Source organism: Pogona vitticeps, chromosome 4 (genome assembly GCF_051106095.1).
Source record: "Pogona vitticeps strain Pit_001003342236 chromosome 4, PviZW2.1, whole genome shotgun sequence".
Classification (NCBI taxonomy): domain Eukaryota; kingdom Metazoa; phylum Chordata; class Lepidosauria; order Squamata; family Agamidae; genus Pogona; species Pogona vitticeps.
Genome location: NC_135786.1, coordinates 116,944,001 through 116,962,327, shown reverse-complemented (window position 1 = coordinate 116,962,327; position 18,327 = coordinate 116,944,001). Strand labels below are relative to the sequence as shown.

The 18,327-nt window shown below is 40.7% G+C and overlaps 1 protein-coding gene and 1 long non-coding RNA gene across 2 annotated transcripts in view; both read left to right on the top strand.

Annotated features, from left to right (window-relative positions):
- The window catches only part of LOC144588873 (uncharacterized), a 550,407-nt gene that overhangs the window by 185,542 nt on the left and 346,538 nt on the right, over positions 1-18,327 (top strand). The gene's annotated exons all lie outside the window — the stretch shown is intronic.
- NPHS2 (NPHS2 stomatin family member, podocin) lies at positions 23-17,262 on the top strand. The gene is made up of 9 exons (XM_078392364.1): positions 23-723; positions 1,328-1,618; positions 3,948-4,051; positions 6,730-6,802; positions 9,083-9,165; positions 9,729-9,932; positions 13,096-13,151; positions 16,371-16,449; positions 16,904-17,262. The coding sequence occupies exons 2-9, from the start codon at positions 1,336-1,338 to the stop codon at positions 17,174-17,176; spliced, it is 1,155 nt and encodes a 384-aa protein (XP_078248490.1). The 5' UTR covers positions 23-723; positions 1,328-1,335; the 3' UTR covers positions 17,177-17,262.

Genomic DNA, 18,327 nt, shown 5'->3' with positions numbered 1-18,327 from the left:
AAAAAACAAGTGGATCCATGGGGATTCATGCCTTTCAATTAATATTTTTTTCTCCACTCCAAAGCCATGCACTAAGAAGCTCATGATTCCAGTGGGGAAGTTTGTGGGCTCAGATGAGACTGATGATTGTTCAGTGATTTCAAGATGATTCTGCATAAAAATCATATTGATCCATGTTTTTGTGCCACTGCAAAGCCTTGCGCTGAGGGACCCACGATTTCTGTGTTTTAGTGTGTGAGTAAAAATGGAGCCTATGATTAGACAGTGTTTTGAGGAGGACCCTACATAAAAATCATGTGGATCTATGAAAATAGTGCATCAGATCTTCGTTTTTGCACCACTGGGGGACCCATGATATTTGTGGTGTAATCTGTGAGAACAAATGAAGCTGATAATTGTTCAGTGATTTGGGGATGATCCTGCAGAAAAATGATGTGAATCCATAAGGATCCGTATGTTGGATCCATGTTTTTTTGCCACTGCAAATACGTGCTCTGGGGGATACATCTGATCTGTTGATCGTACAAATAAATAAATTAATTATGCTCTGGGGGACCTATGATTTTTGTCTTGTAGACTGTGGGCACTGATGATCCATATGACTGGACAGTGGATTGGGGATGATCCTGCAGTGGCTCCATGAGGATCTTTGCTTCAGATCCATGTTTTTGTGTGACTGCAAAACAATGCACTGAAGGCCCCACACTTTCTGTGTTTCAGCGTGTGAGTAAAGACGGGGCATATGATTGGACAGTGGTTTGGGGAGGATTGTGAAGAAAAATCATATGGATCAACAAGGATCCATGCATTAGCTTCACATTTTGTGCCACTGCAAAGCTGTGAACTGAGTGACCCATGATTTCTGTGGTGTAGTCTGTGAGTGCAAATAGGATCTATAATCTGACAGTGACTTAGTGAGGATACCATTTAAAAATCACATGAAATAATGTAGATCTGTAACAACAGAAAGAAAGGAGGACCTACCATAAGATGCTGTCGGTTTGCAAGATCTGAGCAGAGCTATTAATATTTTTAAGTCAGTCACTAATTTACAGCGAAAAAGGTGTTGGGGGAAGGTGGTTTTCAGATACTACAACTGACTAAGATGCAGCAGGATTTACTGTACTGTTATTGTTTTTTGTCCCAACTTAACAACTCAGCCACTCTTCTTCATGGTTGTGCAAGTGCTCCATATACATAAAAACATACCCTCCCACCTGGGTGATGATGATGCATAATCCTCCCCCTAGCTCTCCCTTTTGGACAACATAAATTACCAGGCTGCATAGCTTCCCACATTCTCAGACAGAGCTGCTTTTCTTAGCAGATACTAAGATGAAAGCAGAAAGGACATCTCAAAACTCTTCCACAGAGCACCATGGAAGAAGCAGGGAGCCATCACCTCTAGATGGCAAGAAGGTGAAGGTGGAATATAGCCGCAAAACTAGCAGAGAGAGGCAGGAGTCCAAAAAGAGGAAAAGACACAGGGAAACAAAGAGCACTCTTGAGGCTGACAACCAAGTCCATACCTCCACTGTGGTAGACGTGGACGATGTCGTACCATTTGAGGAGGGAACAGAGGTGATGGCCCTGCTTGAGAGCGAGAAGCACGAGGAAGGTAAGAGAAAAAGCAAGGTCAACGCAGGAAGAAGTTGACTTCTAGAAAGCACAGGCTGAAATCCAGTAGTAGGTCACAACTCGAGTAGCCCCACTGAATCAGTTGGGATTTGATGAGTCAACTCATCTGTACGTTTCATTGATTCCATGGGCCTACTCCAATTGCAAATTGTTACTGGATTTCAGCTGCGGACTTTACTGGAGCTTATTTTAGTAATTGAATCTAGTCTGTTCAGCTGAGACCTAGGGTACATATTAAGATTGAGGAACTTGTGTCATGGCTGTTGGTACCAAGAACTATGGCCTCTATCTTCTCTCAGTGTCTTTGTTGCTGCTTAGTTACAGACAAGATTATGTGATCACATTCAGTTTATGTACCTTCATCCTCCAGATTGCAGCCAAGTAGATCATGCCCAGGTAAATTAAGAGTAGTGGTGGAGAAAATACTAGGTATTATGATATCCCACACTAGGGTGAAAGGGGGATAGAGGAGACATGGTCAACATTGGCCTCACTTTCTGACAATATATCATATGGGTTTTTAAACCTGATGCTGATTTTACTGAAGACAGAGATGCTCAATTAGACCCAGAAGCAAACAGTTTATTGGAAAAACACAAAAGCTGTTCAGGTACCACTGTGAATTCTTCCAGTGGTTCCACATATACAGTAAAGTAAGCCATAGCTGCATGCTAGTCTTTTTATAAAGTTATAATAATAATTTTAGAATTGCAGAGCTGGAAGGGACCCTGGGGATCACTGAGTCCAGCTCCTATCAAGGAGGCACAGTGGGAAATTGAACTGCCAACCTCTACCTAGGACACTGAGCTACCCAGCTTGCACAGAAGTCAGGCACAGGCAGGAGGAAGGGAGCTCATACATGGAAGGCTGTACCTTAAATTTCTACTTGAGTGATGAACAGTATGGGTCTCATTTGGCAGGGTGAGCTGCAGTTTTGAGTGGTCCCTAACCAGCATGCTCAGTGGTGTGTCCTAATGGGAAGCACCAGGCTTGGGTTAGCCTCCATTTTAGGTTTCCACAATGCCTCCATTATAGTGTTGTTCTGGAATGTCATGGACAGTTTTGTCCATGACGTTAGTTTTAATGTCTCTGCAATCCAGCTGCCTAGCACTGATCAGAGGACCAGAACGTATTTAACGTGGATGCAAAATAAGTGTTCTTGGGCAGTGCTGGTGCTGGCAGCCGAAAGGATCCCAGTTGCTGACTCCATCCCAACCTCATCATCTGGGAGTTCTGTGTTTAGTGAATATAGAGAATCACATGAAGAGAACCTGGACTAACAAAGAAGAAACTGGTGATAAGCATTCAGAAGCTCACATTCATTTTCATTCCAATTCACACAACAAATTAACATTGCCTTACAGTTATAGAAACACAGTGCACCTAATACTACCCCCCTTAGCACTTTCTATGCTGACCTCCAGCAGCTCCCCTGGGTTTCAGACAGGCACCTTCCCTAGCCTGATATAGTGCCACTGCAATCCCACCTAGAATTTTCCATATGCAAAGGATGTGCTCTGCCACTGAGACCTGGCCCTTTCCCAAAGTCTTCCCCACCCCATGTGGGTTAATTTTTTCCATCTGGAGAAACATTGCAATGACCAGTGGAGGCATTTTAAATGAGATCCTGCAAATGGGAGATAGGTTTTACTAGAAGAAAGATGTAATTAAACCCATGTCCAACCCTAACCAACATCAGCACTATGTTTCCCTTCAAATTTCTTAGCAGAGCAGACACATCATGATATTTTAGGATTGGGTCATGCAGAGTAAAATAATGCAGCATACTATGGACAAAGACAAGGCTTTAAAGATATACAAATGAAGAAACCGTACTGTCATGAGAACAGAAGTACTGTATTAAGACAGTACTGTAGAATGGTCTTCTTTTTAATGTAAAATATTTGGAACTGAGCAGGCTATCTCACCTTCCTTCAGTTTTAGTGCATTCCTATTATAGCCCAGAAAAGCAGAACCCCATTTAATAACTTCAACTGCTATTGCTACTCCTACTTCTCCTTTTTCAGCTGAAATTATTTTTTGTTAATAACATAAACAGATTTAATTCTATGGGAAGAGTCCAATTGTATCCTAGAATTCTCTCTTGTTCAAATTGCACTTTAAGGTAAACAGGGTTCCCTCTTTTATAACTTCAGGCAATGAATACGTTTCATTATTAGGTGCCTAAATACTGAAGGCAAGCTGGTTTTAGAATAAACAGATGATCTCTTTATTTGTTAATAGTGTACTGCTGCGAGAGATGAAATCAGCATCTCATCTAGTGAGGGCTTTTATCTGTTTCTCTTTAGGTATAAAGTCCCCAGGCCTAGGCGTTTGTGAGTGGCTGCTTGTCTTCCTCTCTCTCCTTTTCATCTTAGCCACATTTCCTTTTTCCATCTGGTTCTGCATGAAGGTAAGGTATTTCTTATAGTGTGTGGGTGAATGTGTGAGAGAAGAGGGTTGCATCAAGAAAAGAAAACACATTTGGGAGAGAATAAATCAACTGCCCAGCTTTGAATCTAAGCACACAGAGAAGAAACGGCAGCAATGGCTAATAGAAATATTTTTAATTGTGGTATAGTATATTTTTTAGCTCCTCAACTAATCTGTGGAATGAATGAATGGGTGAGGGTAAGATATTGCGTGTGTGTGTGTGTGTGTGTGTGTGTGTGTGTGTGTGTGTGTGTGTGTGTGTGTGCGCGCGCGCGCTGGCCCTACAAACCACAACGGGTACCAGTTCCCAGTGGCACAGGAAAAAGTTTTGGTTGGACACATGCATGTATGTAGACACGTATGCAGGACCTGGACTAATGCCAGACCTTACACAGGTATGTATGCAAATTGGTAATCCTGATATGATGAAAGATAAACCAAAATGGCAAGCATTCACCGGGGGTGGGGGAAATCAAAAATGGGGAGAACAAGTATCAGAATGCCAAAGCAAACATGCTTTATCTTCTTTAATCAATTTGTTTCGGCCCTCTATGAATTCGGGGGCCTTCTTCCAGGATAGATGACAAGTTAAAATTTTGTTGTGTAAATTACACCTTCAGAAGGTGAAGATGCCCTGGCAAGAGGAGGTACTTTGCAATTAAAGATTTCCTCATTTTATCCTGTGGTATGCCAGATTAATGAATAATCAGTTTAATTGCCTGCAAGCTATTGTGGCAGAGCTTTGGGACAGAAGGAGGAAGTCTTTACTGAAGATCTCAACTGCTGGATAACATTAATGACAAGGAGGAAAGTTTAGTAATTAAATACTAGTACTTCTTTCTATCTCAAGACTTCCATTGCTTGCATGCAATGAAATAGATTACTAATGAGTCAGATAACCCATGGGATAGAAAGAAGAGAATCTCCCCTTTCAGTGATTTTATCACACTTCTGCAGGTATAAGTTGCAGAAGCATAATAAAACTGGATGATGACAAGCAAACTGAAACTTAATCCAGACAAGACAGAGGTGCTCCTGATCAATTGGAAGGCAGATAAGCAAACAGGGATACAACTTGTGCTGGTGTTACATTCCCCTGAAAGGTCCGCAGCATGGGTTTACTTCTGGATTCATTCCTGAACCTGGATGCCTAGTTTTGGTGGTGGCCAGTAGTGCTTTTGCACAGTTAAAACTCGTGTGCAGCTGAGCCCATTCCTTGATAAGTCTGATTTGGCTACAGTGACACATTCCTTAGTTACATCCCACTTGGATTACTGTAGCATACTCTCTGTGCGTTTGAAGATGGTTTGGATTCTTCAGCAGGTTAAAAATGCAGCAGCCAGAGTATTGACTGGGGCCAGTTATAGGGATAATATAACACCCCTCCTAAAACTACTGCACTGGCTACCAGTCCATTTCCAGGGCCAATTCAAAGTACCCGTAAAGCCCTATACTGATTGGGTACAGGCTATCTGAAGGACCATATCGCTACATATGAGACTTCTTGGCATTGACATTGTCAGAGGAGACCCTTCTCTTCATCTCATTGACCATGCTGGGACAGCTGATGGGGACATGGGAGAGGACTTTCTCTGTGGCAGTTCCCAGGTTATGGAATGGTCTCCCTCAAAAGATCAGGCTGACCCCATCCCTTTTGCCCTTCCATCAACAGCTAAAGATCCATCTTTTAAGGCAGGCTTTTAACAATAATGATTGAGTCCCTGAGTGCCATTTTAAATTTAAGAAAGTTTTTAATGTTTACCTGCTTTTAATTATTCAATTGTATTTTGAGTAATAATTGTTTTTTAATGTTTAATTTATTATGTTTTTAATTCTATTCTTTTAACGTTAGGAGCTACCTTGGGTCCACTTATCAGGAGAAAGGCAGCCTATAAATAAAACAAATAAATAAAATAAGTTATGCAGCAGGATTTTGTCACTGATAAGAGACAGAAAAATGTCTATTGCACATTGCATGAGGGTGTGTGCAAAATTGCAGTTTTAAAAGTTTGCCATTTTGATGAAGGCTATGGTCTGCTTATGTATAACTATGGTTCACACCAGTGATGGACCTACATTTTGGGGGCCCAAATTCTTGAACTGTTATGGGGGCGCTTTTTAAAGAAACACTTCTCGTACAGTAGACCCAAAATATTTAAGCAATGTAGACTGAACTTACTCCTGTGACCCCTCCAGAATTAGGGGCCCTGAAGCTTAAGCTTCATTTGTTTCATAACAGATCTGTCCCCGGTTCATACAAAATATGTTATGGCCCCAGAGAAGGGATAAGTTTGAGTCCATATCTTCCTGCTTTTAGAAACAGTATCAGGGCAAGCCCTGTCATTAAATAGCATGAGACTACAGATCTGGGGGCTGGGGAATGGCAACACAATATTGGAGGACAGGGTGTGCCACATGGCCTGTTCTACCCCCCATAAACTACCTTGCTGCTGTCGGGTGCAACAAGAAATTATTTCCTATCACCAGCACTAAAGTCAAATTCAGATACCAATCCAGTTGATTTACATAAATGGAACAGGAGAGGGCTGCCATCTTGTCCTTTCTTTCAAATAACTAAGTGTTGTGGGCTGGTTCTGCACAGAGCATTCACATTCACAAATCAACAAAACATCACCTCCATTTTTTTCTCTCTGACAGATTGTATGGGAGTATGAGAGAGCTATTTTATTCCGGTTTGGGCGCATCCTTCAGGGGAAGCCCAGAGGACCTGGTAAGGAGTATTACTTTTGCCATAGTCTCAGCTTACGTATAGCTGTACCTTTTTGTACCGTGTGAAGGGAGCATAACTAGTCACCAAGAATTCTTTTGTGTACTGCTCTCATCTACCAGCTATTTGTAGGCTGAAGCACAGACTTATAAATAAAGTGAGAGGGCTGCTTCACATATCAGAAATGCGAAAGCTTTTTCATTGTCACAATGCATCCACTACAGTGGACCCTCGACTTACAGACGGCTCGACTTACAGACTTTTCGAGTTACAGACTTCTCTGGCTGCAAAATTTAGATTCGAGTTGCAGCCAGAGAATCGACTTACAGAACAGAAAAAAACCAAAATGGAATAAAAATAGAATAAAAACCACTGGTTATGGGATTAATCGGTTTTCAGTGCATTGTAGGTCAATGGAGATTCGACTTACAGACTTTTCGACTTGCAGCCACCATTCCAATACGGATTAATTCCTTAAGTAAAGGGTCCACTGTATGTCTCTTCTGTAACATCTGAGCAGAGGACTCTTGCTTGCATTAGATTCATTGGAAACAAAGACCTAGGAGACTGCGACTAGCTATGTTTTCTAGCAAAACAATTCTCCCATGTCTGCATGTGTGTATTACTGCTTATATTACACTCCTGAAACACACCTAGTGTCATTGTATCCTGTTTGAGGGAAAGAGGGTTATCTTTTCCCTTAAAATATAAATGGCCTTACTGGAGGCCTAAGAAGTTCCCTTAAACAGACAACAGTTCTGCTTATGAAATTGTCAGTCAGCAAATTACTCTGTCAGCACAATTTTGCTAACACAAGAAACAGGAACAAGAGCCATGTCCATCTCAGGATAGTTAGACAGGTTAACAAGTAAGGGATTTTGTCCTACGCCTTAATCCACTTTAGGGCTACATATTAATTTAGTAAATGTTTCCAAGGAGTTTGAAGTTTTTCACAGGTTCTTTATAAACTGAGAAAAGTGAGGATCAAATTAAACATTAAGAGAGACTATTTTTATTTGGGCACTATTGAACAGCTTGTTGAATCAGACCCTTATGATATACAATTGCATCATGATGGGGTACACAGTCCACTAACCTATCTGAACATTTTTGTTTTGATGATATCAGTTTTTTTAAAAAAATGGGTAGGAAAATAAGACATTAACAGGAATGTCTATTCCTTATGAGTAATCTGTTTTCCCTCTCATAATGGAATCACCTCAGAGATAAGTTGCTCAGCAACCAGGCAGAGTACACCTATGGTCGCCTTCCAGTCACCTATCACAAAACAAGGCACAGTTAAATACAGATGCTGAACTGAGGGAAAGCATTTGCTATGACAAACTTGAAGGAACACTTCCCCAAATTGTGCTGCTGCTGCTGCTGCTGCTGCTGCTGCTGCTATTATTATTATTATTATTATTATTATTATTATTATTATTATTATTATTATTATTATTATTATTATTATTATTATTATTATTATTATTATTATTATTATTATTATTATTATTATTATCATCATCATCATCATCATCATCATCATCATCATCATCATCATCATCACCATCACCATCACCACCACCACCACCACCACCATCATTATTTAATTTGATCTTAAGGAAGAGTGAGAAGATCAAGGTTTGTTCATCACAGAATTAAGAAGTATGGGGCTGGAAGAGACAGAAGCATAAAAGCCCAAGGAAATAATCTCACCATAGTTTTTCTTCACAGATTTTGTAGCTCTTTCAAAAATCTGTAAGACCTCTTTGAACAGGGACAACAGTGGGACAAAAGTAGTATATGTTTTCATAAATACACCACAAGCAACAATGGCTCTGTCCTACAATGTTCAACATATGGGAAAGAGTGTTCTGTTTCCCCAACCAAAGCGGATAAGAGGCTGCCTGCCTGAACCAGTCATTCCCAACCTGATGCCCTCCAGGCACTTTGGGCTTCATCTCCCATTAGCCCCTACCAGGATGGCCAATCGTCCTGCATTGAGGAGGCTGTAATCCAAAACATGGGGACCGCATGGTTTTGGGAAGGCTGTATACACTCTAAGTTTGAAGGCTGAGCCAAATGACCTTTTCTTTTTCATTCTGACCATTTTTTTAATATTAAGGACATGGGGAGGGGTCACATACACTCATTCCAAAGTGTGAGACAAGGAATACAGAACTGGACAATGTGTATTTGATGCAGTGGAAGCTCATGGGAAAACATGTGATTTCTTTTTGTGGTCTCCAGCTTGCAATAGCTGTGTTCTATTTCTCCTAATAGGCTTGTTCTTCCTCCTTCCGTGTCTGGACACCTACCACAAAATAGACATTCGTCTTAAAACCCTAGAAATTCCTTTCTATGAGGTAAGTAAGGCCTAATCCATTTGAAATACATTTCCACATGTTATCAAGAACACAGATTCAGCTGCCACCCTTTTATAATACAGAAGCAAGCTATGCTTTTCTCCATTCCTAAAAACTTGATATCCACAGTTCAAATCTCACCTCTGCAATGAGCTTACTACCCAGTTTTAGGCAAGCCACTACATTTCACCCTCAACCCCTCCATCCCATCATCCAGCATCAAGATAATACTAGTGACCCAATATTGGTGTATAATTGCAAACTGTTGTGGAATTACATAACTTACGTGAAATGACTTGAACATTCAGAAGCACTATATAACATCTAAGCATGGTTTATTCTTCTGCAGTGCACTGCAAAATTGAGTTAATGTGATTGCTGACCACCTGCCTTGTGTCTTAACAAATAGAATTTATGCCAATTGTTGTATTAATATGTAAAGTCTGCCCAGCCCAATCTGTTGCTGGTGGCATCAGATTTCTTGATTTCAGATTTCTCTCAACCGAGCTTTCTCCACCTTGTTATCTTGGCTGACCAACTGCAATGCCTTCTGCTTGCTCTAGGTAATAACCAAAGACATGATGAGTCTAGAAATAGATACCGTCTGCTACTATCGAATGGAGAATGCCACGCTTCTAGTGACCACTCTGGCCAACCTATCTAATGCAGTCCAACTGCTGGTGCAGACCATCACAAAACGTCTGTTGGCACATCGGTCCCTCACTGACATCCTGATGGAAAGGAAGTGCATCAGCCAGGATATAAAGGTGGACATAATTATGATTGCTTCAGCTCTGTATGGTGGTAAAATATATTTCACAGAATAAAAGGCCTTCTCAGAGAATTCTATCAGTAGAATTTGGCAAAGTATTGGAACCAATGAAAGGGTACTGCAAGATATTGTTCATTTGATCTTGGATAGTTTTAGTGTACTGAAAGTGGTTTCACAATATGCTGACTCATAAAAATTCCTTGTTGAATCAGACTAAGGTGCAACTAGACAGTTATGTTATCCAGGGCTTGACTGGGCTAAAGAAGTCGCTTCAAGGTGTGGCATGTCATTTAAGGCAATCTTTGTTTCACACATAAGCACTGGACAGTTTCAGGACAAGAAACCACATCACACTTCAAAGTGACCCTATTTAGCCCTTTCCTACCTCTCTGCCTCCATACCCCCACATCCTCCCATCTCCCTCTCCATGGAAACTATTGGGAAATGGCATAACACTACATTGGCTTGCCACCAAGTGACAATAGTGCTGGAAAAAGATTTTTCTTCATGTCTTCTGTCTCCTTCCCCACCCTCTTTTTTTCTCCCCCTCCACAGATTAGGGGAAAGTCAGATTTTTTGCTTGCTACCCAAGTGACATGAAACACCCACCAGTGCTGCTGTGGTTTGATACTAGCAATCACACATTCTGGAAACCGAACTGAAATGAAGCTATCCTACCTTCTTCAAAAAACCAACAGCCATTGATCCAAAAAGATGCAGAGAACCATGGAAAAGGCTGGTTTATGATAGTTTTTATGTTGTGTAATCACCGGAAAATAGATCATTCGTGACTATTCCAAAAACAGTCCAAACCACAAGATAAATTTCCATCTGATCACACCCTAAGAACCAACAAGTGTTCTGTTTCCAGCAAGACCAAACTGGACATCTCTCAGATTTCTCTTTTGAGAGAGCGTCCATTTTATGACGATAAATTCCATCACCTGTTTTGTGTATGGCATTTCCTTTTGTCCAATTCTGATCTAAAGTGACTGCAAATTATTTATTGGGTAACATGTTTCAGTAATCTTTAGGCTGACAATAATGTTGGTACACACTCTGTTGATCAAATCAGCATGTCATTAGCTTTCTAATAATTCCTCCACTTTACCCCCCTCAAGGATACCTAAGCTATATGCAATGAACAAAACACTATATATCCTTTGAAAATAGTCATACAAACAAAATCTAAACACATTAAGAACACACTAATGTACAAAAGTGATAGTCCATGAAGCAAACATCAAAATAACTATGAAAGAAGGGGAAATGCAGATCACAAAAAAGTTGGGCAATTGGTTAAAAGTACCAGGAACAATCCAGCAGTGCCATTTGTAGATGTTGCTGAACTGTATCTCCCAGCAAACTCCCATGCAATAGCCAATGAAAAATGCTAAGGGCAACATCTGGATAACTATCCTTGGCTCATCCTATTTCGAAGTATTGTTAGGTACACCCACTTCAGTGAATAGGGAGGTTTCAGGTGCTCAAGCACTGAAGACGTGAGATGCAATCCACAAGTGAGCTAACTTGTTTGAATATGGGAATAGTGAAAGACCAGTCCAGAGAAAGTACACACACCTCTCCCAGAGATCAAGGAGCTATATTTGTTGTAGAGGCATGTTTCAGCTTGAAACCACAACAGATACTGAGGGAATCTAGACTTCTCTATTGCCCACTGTGGTCTCTTGATTTTCCTTTTTCTGACACGTATTGTCCCAAACCAGTTGATGCAGTTTCTCCCTTGCTTCCCTTTGAACTAGAAACAGGATGGAGGGACATGCCCATCAGTGCCCTACTTGGTTACATGCCCACTGCTTTCCTGCAGCTTTCTGTGGCAGGTATCCAAATGTTTCAACAAGTCTGAGAAGGAATCTGTGTTCTTCTGTAATTAAAATCTTGCTGCCACTCTCTGCCTCAAAAACGACTGGTTCCTCATGCAATTTAACAGGTTATGCCAGAATAGGATGTGTGTTTTTATATCTAGCAATATGTCATTAGCTGGCACCCTAATGATAGAACCAGGTTTCCCTGACTGGACTCTCCTTAGATGGGGAGGGGAACTCAGTTCCCAGACCGCAACAAGTCCCCCCAACAGCTACCAGTTGGTAACAGGGAAAGTAATCTTACCTTTCCACATCTTCCATCCACATGATGGGAATACCATTATCCCTTAAAGCAAGGGATGAGATGGTGATTAATGGTACATTGGCAAAGACCTCTGACTCCTGTTCATTTAATAACAAAAAGCTTTCCCTTCTTTTTGAAAAAAATCCAGAATGGGACTTTTGTGTGAAAAAATAGTTATCTCCTCCCTGCAATTATTATCCATCCCTGAACAGAGATTCAATATCAGAGATATTGGATCTCTGGATTCTAGTTAAAAAACAAGGTAGATCCTGTAAGTCTGATGTTTGCCCACCCCTGCTTCAAAATATGCAGGAGCTGTTTCTGGCTTTGGCTACTGTCACATAAATGCTACATTACACTGGAGTCCTATTTAAAACATATGTAGCAGAATGTACAATAATTATGTGTGTGCCTAGTCTGTCCCATAAGACTATCTGCTCCTTTATTTGATTTGTATCATCTGAGCTGTACCTCAGTGCATGTCTACCTGCTAAAACTATAGATCTCTAGACCCAGGAAGGCAGAGCCTACCAAATGAATATCCAACTGCCCAGCAGAAATGCATCCACAAAGAGACAAGGTCTACAGAAGTATGTGAGGTTTTGTGGCAGAAGGAAGTCTTTAGGGTGCACATAATTATAGCACAGTTTGGGGAAGTTACATTTTGGACTGCAGCTTCCAGAATGCCCCAACCAGTATGGGTAAGTTTAGGATTTATAGTCCGAAAACTGTCAGATATGACTGAATGCAACTCGACATACAATCAAGAAGATGCCCGTCTTTGCACCGGGAAGGGGGGGGGGAGAGAGACTTCCTCTGTTTTCTTATCTGCTCTAACTCATGATGGCATTCCTTTGACCTTAGATTTCTATTTGTAAACTTACTTCTCACACCTTTTTCTTGCAGAGGAGACATCTTTGTTCTCTAGAGATGAAAGAGGCAGCAATGGCTCCTTATTTCTCCAACCTAGTTGACTCAAAGAAGACTTCTGTTGCATTTCCTATCACAAGTGTACTTTGCCTTTGCAGGTAGCTGTGGACGCTATCACCTGTCAATGGGGGATCAAGGTGGAGCGAACAGAAATGTAGGTATGAAATGTGTGACCTGCAGGAAAAAAATAAGTTAACAAAATGTAAGGAGAGAAAAAAAAGAGGTTTCTGGAGGTTGAAAGAATTGGTCTTCTTGATCTCTTTCCTCCTTGTATTTTTCCAAATGCATGGGTTCAGGGAATGAGGTCATCCTAAACTAGCCAATGTTTTGTTTGCTCACCAGAGGCCTCCAATGAATGCTCAATAAAAATATAATATAAAAAAAGCTTTCTTTAAAAACATATCAGTTTCCACAGGGGAAAATCTGAATGTCCTCTATAGGGCTCCTGATCTACAGAATCCATGAGAGACTTGGAGATTTGTGTCTTCTATACATCTGATGAGGAATGTATTTGTGGTCTCAGAAGATGTTATACCTTGTTTATATTTGATTAATTCTTCATTCCTGGATACCCTTTTGTATTTTGACTTGAAAGTTCAATAATGAATCCATTTCTTCTTTAAAAGATTTATGTAGCAAGCAAGCATTTAAGTAAATAAAATCCAAAATGTAAAATATAACTGGAATGCACATTAAAAAGTACGAGTGTACAGTGGTGCCTCATTTAGCAACGTTAATCCGTGCAGGAAAAAACGTCGCTAAGCAATTTTAAAAAGCCCATAGGAACACATTAAAACGCATTTAATGCATTCCTATGGGCTAAAAACTTATGTGTAAGCGAAAATCCTCCATAGTGGCAGCCATTTTGGGTGCGAGGCAAAACAGCGGTCACCATTTTGTTTTTCTGGTGGCCATTTTGGAACCACCGATCAGCTGTTAAAAAATGGGCGCTTTGCCATGATCGCGTCCCCGCGATCATCGCAAAGCAATTTTTACCCATAGAGGCCATCGCTAAGCGATCGCTCTGGCGATGGCAAAAAGTCCATCGCTAAGCAATTTCGTCACTGCACGGAGCAATCGCTAAGCGAGGCACCACTGTATATTGAAAAACATCAGAGTCCTCTGATACAAAACTTTCTAGTTAATATATGTAGACAGTATTCCTTTTATATAAAAAAGAATGTTGGCTCTAATAAAGTATGAGTTTCTGTTAGAACAGTATAAAACTTAAGTTTAGTAATTCAATAGATACAAGAAAAAACTATTTCCCTTTAGTAAAAGGCTATTTTCTTAGCCAATAACTATCAGTTAGATAAAACTCCCGTTCAGTCATTTAAAAAATCTCTACATATTATTTATAAAAAAGAATTGAGCATAGCACAAGCATAGTAAATAATTCACATTAGATAAATCTCACCCAGTTTCCAGCAGAGATTTCTCCCATTTACAAAAAAACCCCCAGATGTCTGATGTTCCATAAACATGATAGAAATCTCAATTTATATAGTTTTGATGTTTTAAGCTAGTCAAAACATTGTGACGAGAACTTTAGCATTCCCATGAACAAGGAGTGTCCTTGGGTAGCTAACTGCTAGGGTACTAGCCAGCTAGGTCAGCTAAGCCGTAAAGTTGCCCCCATCTTTGGAGTAATGTCCTTAGCACCATATTTAAGCAGTATAATGCATTTTGAATGTCAATTTCATGCTTTTTACATTTTCTGTGTTCCCCATTTAAACCTGTTTTTCTTCCTCTCATATATTTTTTTCCCCAAAACCTATAATTGACACATAAAACTTGTTTTTAAACCAAGAAGGTTGGAAAATAATATTGTTCTGACTCATTGTCAAAACCTGAATGAGGACAGGACTTATTTATGGAACCTTATGGAAATATATGCAGCTGGAGGCTACTGGTCAGCAGCAATCTAGATGTTCAGACTCACTTTGGACTAAACTCTCAAGTAGCTGCCATTTTATTGTGATACTCTCAGACTACAGAAAAAGAAATAATAGGGTATTTGAGTGGTCCTGTTCTGGGTGTGCTGACTCCTGTGATTTCCTGAAATGTGGAAATTCAACTGTATAATTTGTGGCTAATCTCGCATCCCAAGGCAAGTGGGTAGGCTGGGAGTAGGGGTGTCCTCATACACACAACTATCCTTGCTGCAAGATAACCCTGATTCTCCTCATACCACTCATGCCAGCCATAGTAGTGGAAGAATTCAGAAGAGACATTCTTCAATGTGGATGAACTAAGAGAAATGGAGAATTTTGTGGCTTTGGAAAACATTTTTTTGATATTTTCTTGGGATAGTGAAAGACAGAAGCTAGGAGTATTTCTCTTTCTCTCACACACACACATACATATTCATTCTCCACACTCCACAGATACACACAAAGAAGGTAGCAGGCATCTTGGGTTTTTTGTTTGTAAAAGCTGTATTCAAGCATTAAATAAACAAAATAGAATAGTAAAAATTCTTACAACAACATTTTGGTTGTATATTCTTGTTCTCTGCCTATTTGAATTGGTATAACATTAAGCTAAATGCCACTGTTTATGATGAGTTGTGGTGTGTGTTCTGCTCCTCTTTTGTTTTCACAGTGTAAAAGTATGTATCAAATAGCATAAAATCTTCTGGGTTAGCCCTGTTACTCTTGTTTGGTTAATTTCACCATTAGGGTAAGTTCCTACAGTCTTTTGTAGCATTTTACTGCAGAAGGTCTTTGACAGAATTCTTTTAACAAGCAGCAGCAGTAATTGCTTCAGTGCAGTAGTATGACTTCCTCAATGCTGCCTACCAAGTCAATGCTAAGATTCACACTGGCAACACTGTGCAATAGTGTCCTTTCTCCTGCTACTAAGGACACAGGCAACATGCAAAAAAGAGAGTTATCTCCAAATATTGCCAGGTCTCTCTCAATTTTTCTTGCCCCTGTTACCAGAAGCCAAGAAAAACACAGATTATGAAGAACCTATTCAAATATGCACAACAATATCCCAGCAAACATTTAAACTTTATTTGGGAAGTTCCAGAGATACATTCAAATGCTATTCTTTCTTGTGATAGAACAAATAGGAACAAACCTGATGCAGAAGTCCATCTTGCTGTCAATGGAAGGGTAACAGAAAAGTAGTTGTTGCTGAAGGAGGAGCTGGCATGCTCAGGAGGTACACTGCTAGGAATATTCAGCAGCTGGATGACCTAGCTAGCTCAACTATCACATTTATCTTGGTGGCAAGCCTGCCAGCTGTGTGGATAATGGACATTTTCTCACTGCTCTATCCCACATTTTATTCCTGAACTAAATGGTTTCTATTTTCCCCATTTGGAATGGCAGCCAAATCTTCAGGGTACCTATTTTTGTTTCAGTAAAGATATACGGCTGCCAACTGAGCTTCGGGAAACACTGACTGCACAAGCAGAAGCCCAGAGACGGGCCACAGTGAGGGTAAGCCAACAGCATATTAGTGGTGGATGGTTTTATTACCAGAAAACTCTAGGGTTGGTGGGGAGGTGTAAGAGATGGCTCACTTTGTGGCTTCCTTTCACTCAGAGTCTTGTTAGTTCCACTGGTACATTTATGTACTAGCCAGCCATAGTTATAAGCAGAGAGAACAAGCCATTAGAATTTTCCATCTTGTTTCTCCCTACTCCCATACATGCATGAAAGAAATCCAAGCCAATACCTGTACATATTGAGCTTTCAATGAATAATGTGAAGATCTTGTGCTGAATGGGATTTGTGAGTAAATATTGTGGGAGGTGTCCATGGAAGTGGGCACTACTGGATAATATAGCATCATATGGCACCAGAGGCAGTATTTCTGAAGGAAAAAAACCCAGTAAGGGTATTTATTCTGGAATTAATCAAAGAAATTTCCTTAAATGGTTGTGTATTTTAGATGATAGCTGCTGAAGGAGAAAGGGCCACCTCTGAAACCCTAAAGATGGCAGCTGAGATACTTTCCCACACACCAGCTGCAATCCCTCTCCATTACCTTCACACGTTGCAAAACTTGTCTGCAGAGAAACCTTCTAGCTTCATTCTTCCTTTACCTCTGGATGTTCTGAACCTCTCATCTGTAGTAAATCTGAAATCCACAGACAACCACCATTCCTCAAGTACTGCCAATATCCCAGAAGCTCCAAAGGACAAGGACTCTCCCATGCTATAGGAACCCAAAATTCAAACTGTACATAATGCTGACATAATTCTTGTGTGTTACAGCTGACAATTAAACCTCCTTTTTCAACTTTCAAAGTGTTTCTTTCAAAGTGTTTTTCTCTCTCTCTAATTTGTTCCATTATTGTCACAGCACTACCCTGGGCAGGTTACAACACATACAATAGAAAACAAACAGAAACATAGAAACATTAAAAGCAGCAGAAATAACCCTTTAAAAAACAAAAGACACCAACTAATCATATAAACCAAGAGCAGATGGAGAAAAAGAGAGGAGGGAAGAAGAGTGGGGGGGAGAGAAAGTGGGGAGAAAGTGATCAGCTGGGATCAGTGTGGAAAGCTTCCTTGAAAAGCAATGTCCTTATTTGCTTCCTAAATGTCAACGGGGAGGGGGCTAGGCAGAGCTCCTCTGGAAGCTGGTTCCATAGAGTTGGAGCCACTGCAAAGAAGGCCCTTCCTTTAGTAGATTATTTATGGGCCTCCCTCTGGGTGGCCACCCGGAGGAGTCTCAACTGGGATGATCTTGTGGGTCAGGCAGATGACATTAAGGAAAGATGCTCCAACAAGTAACATGGGCCCAAACCATGGAAGACTTTGTATATGAGTGTCAGAACCCTGAACTTGATCGAGGATGCCACGGGCAACCAGTGGAGGCCATCACCAGAGTGATGTGGTCAAATTTATTTGCACCCACCACCAGTCTGGCTGCTCCATTCTGGACCCACCCATTTCTAAGGGGGATTATTTGTAATGGGAAGTTATACGTAATCTTAACTGTCTGATGATTTGTATCTCAGATGCCATCATTTCAAATACAGTGGGCCCTCTACTTACGAACGGCCCTAGTTACGAACGTTTCAAGTTACGACCCTAATCTCATAGAAAACAGCAGGCCCTACTTATGAACATTGTCCGAGTTATGAACCCGATCCATAGAAACAGTGGGCCCTACTTACGAACCTGTGGTTCAAGTTATGGGGGAAAAAATGGTGAGGGAGGCAGGGAAAGCGTGAAATTTGAACTTTCAGTTAACCGTTGGCCAGCGAAGAGGGTGGTTGTCTGCTTCCTCGCTCTTCCCAGCATTTACAGAGTGGTTTGAGAGACAGTCTTCAGACTTCCTGGTACTGGTACAGTGCTGTACGG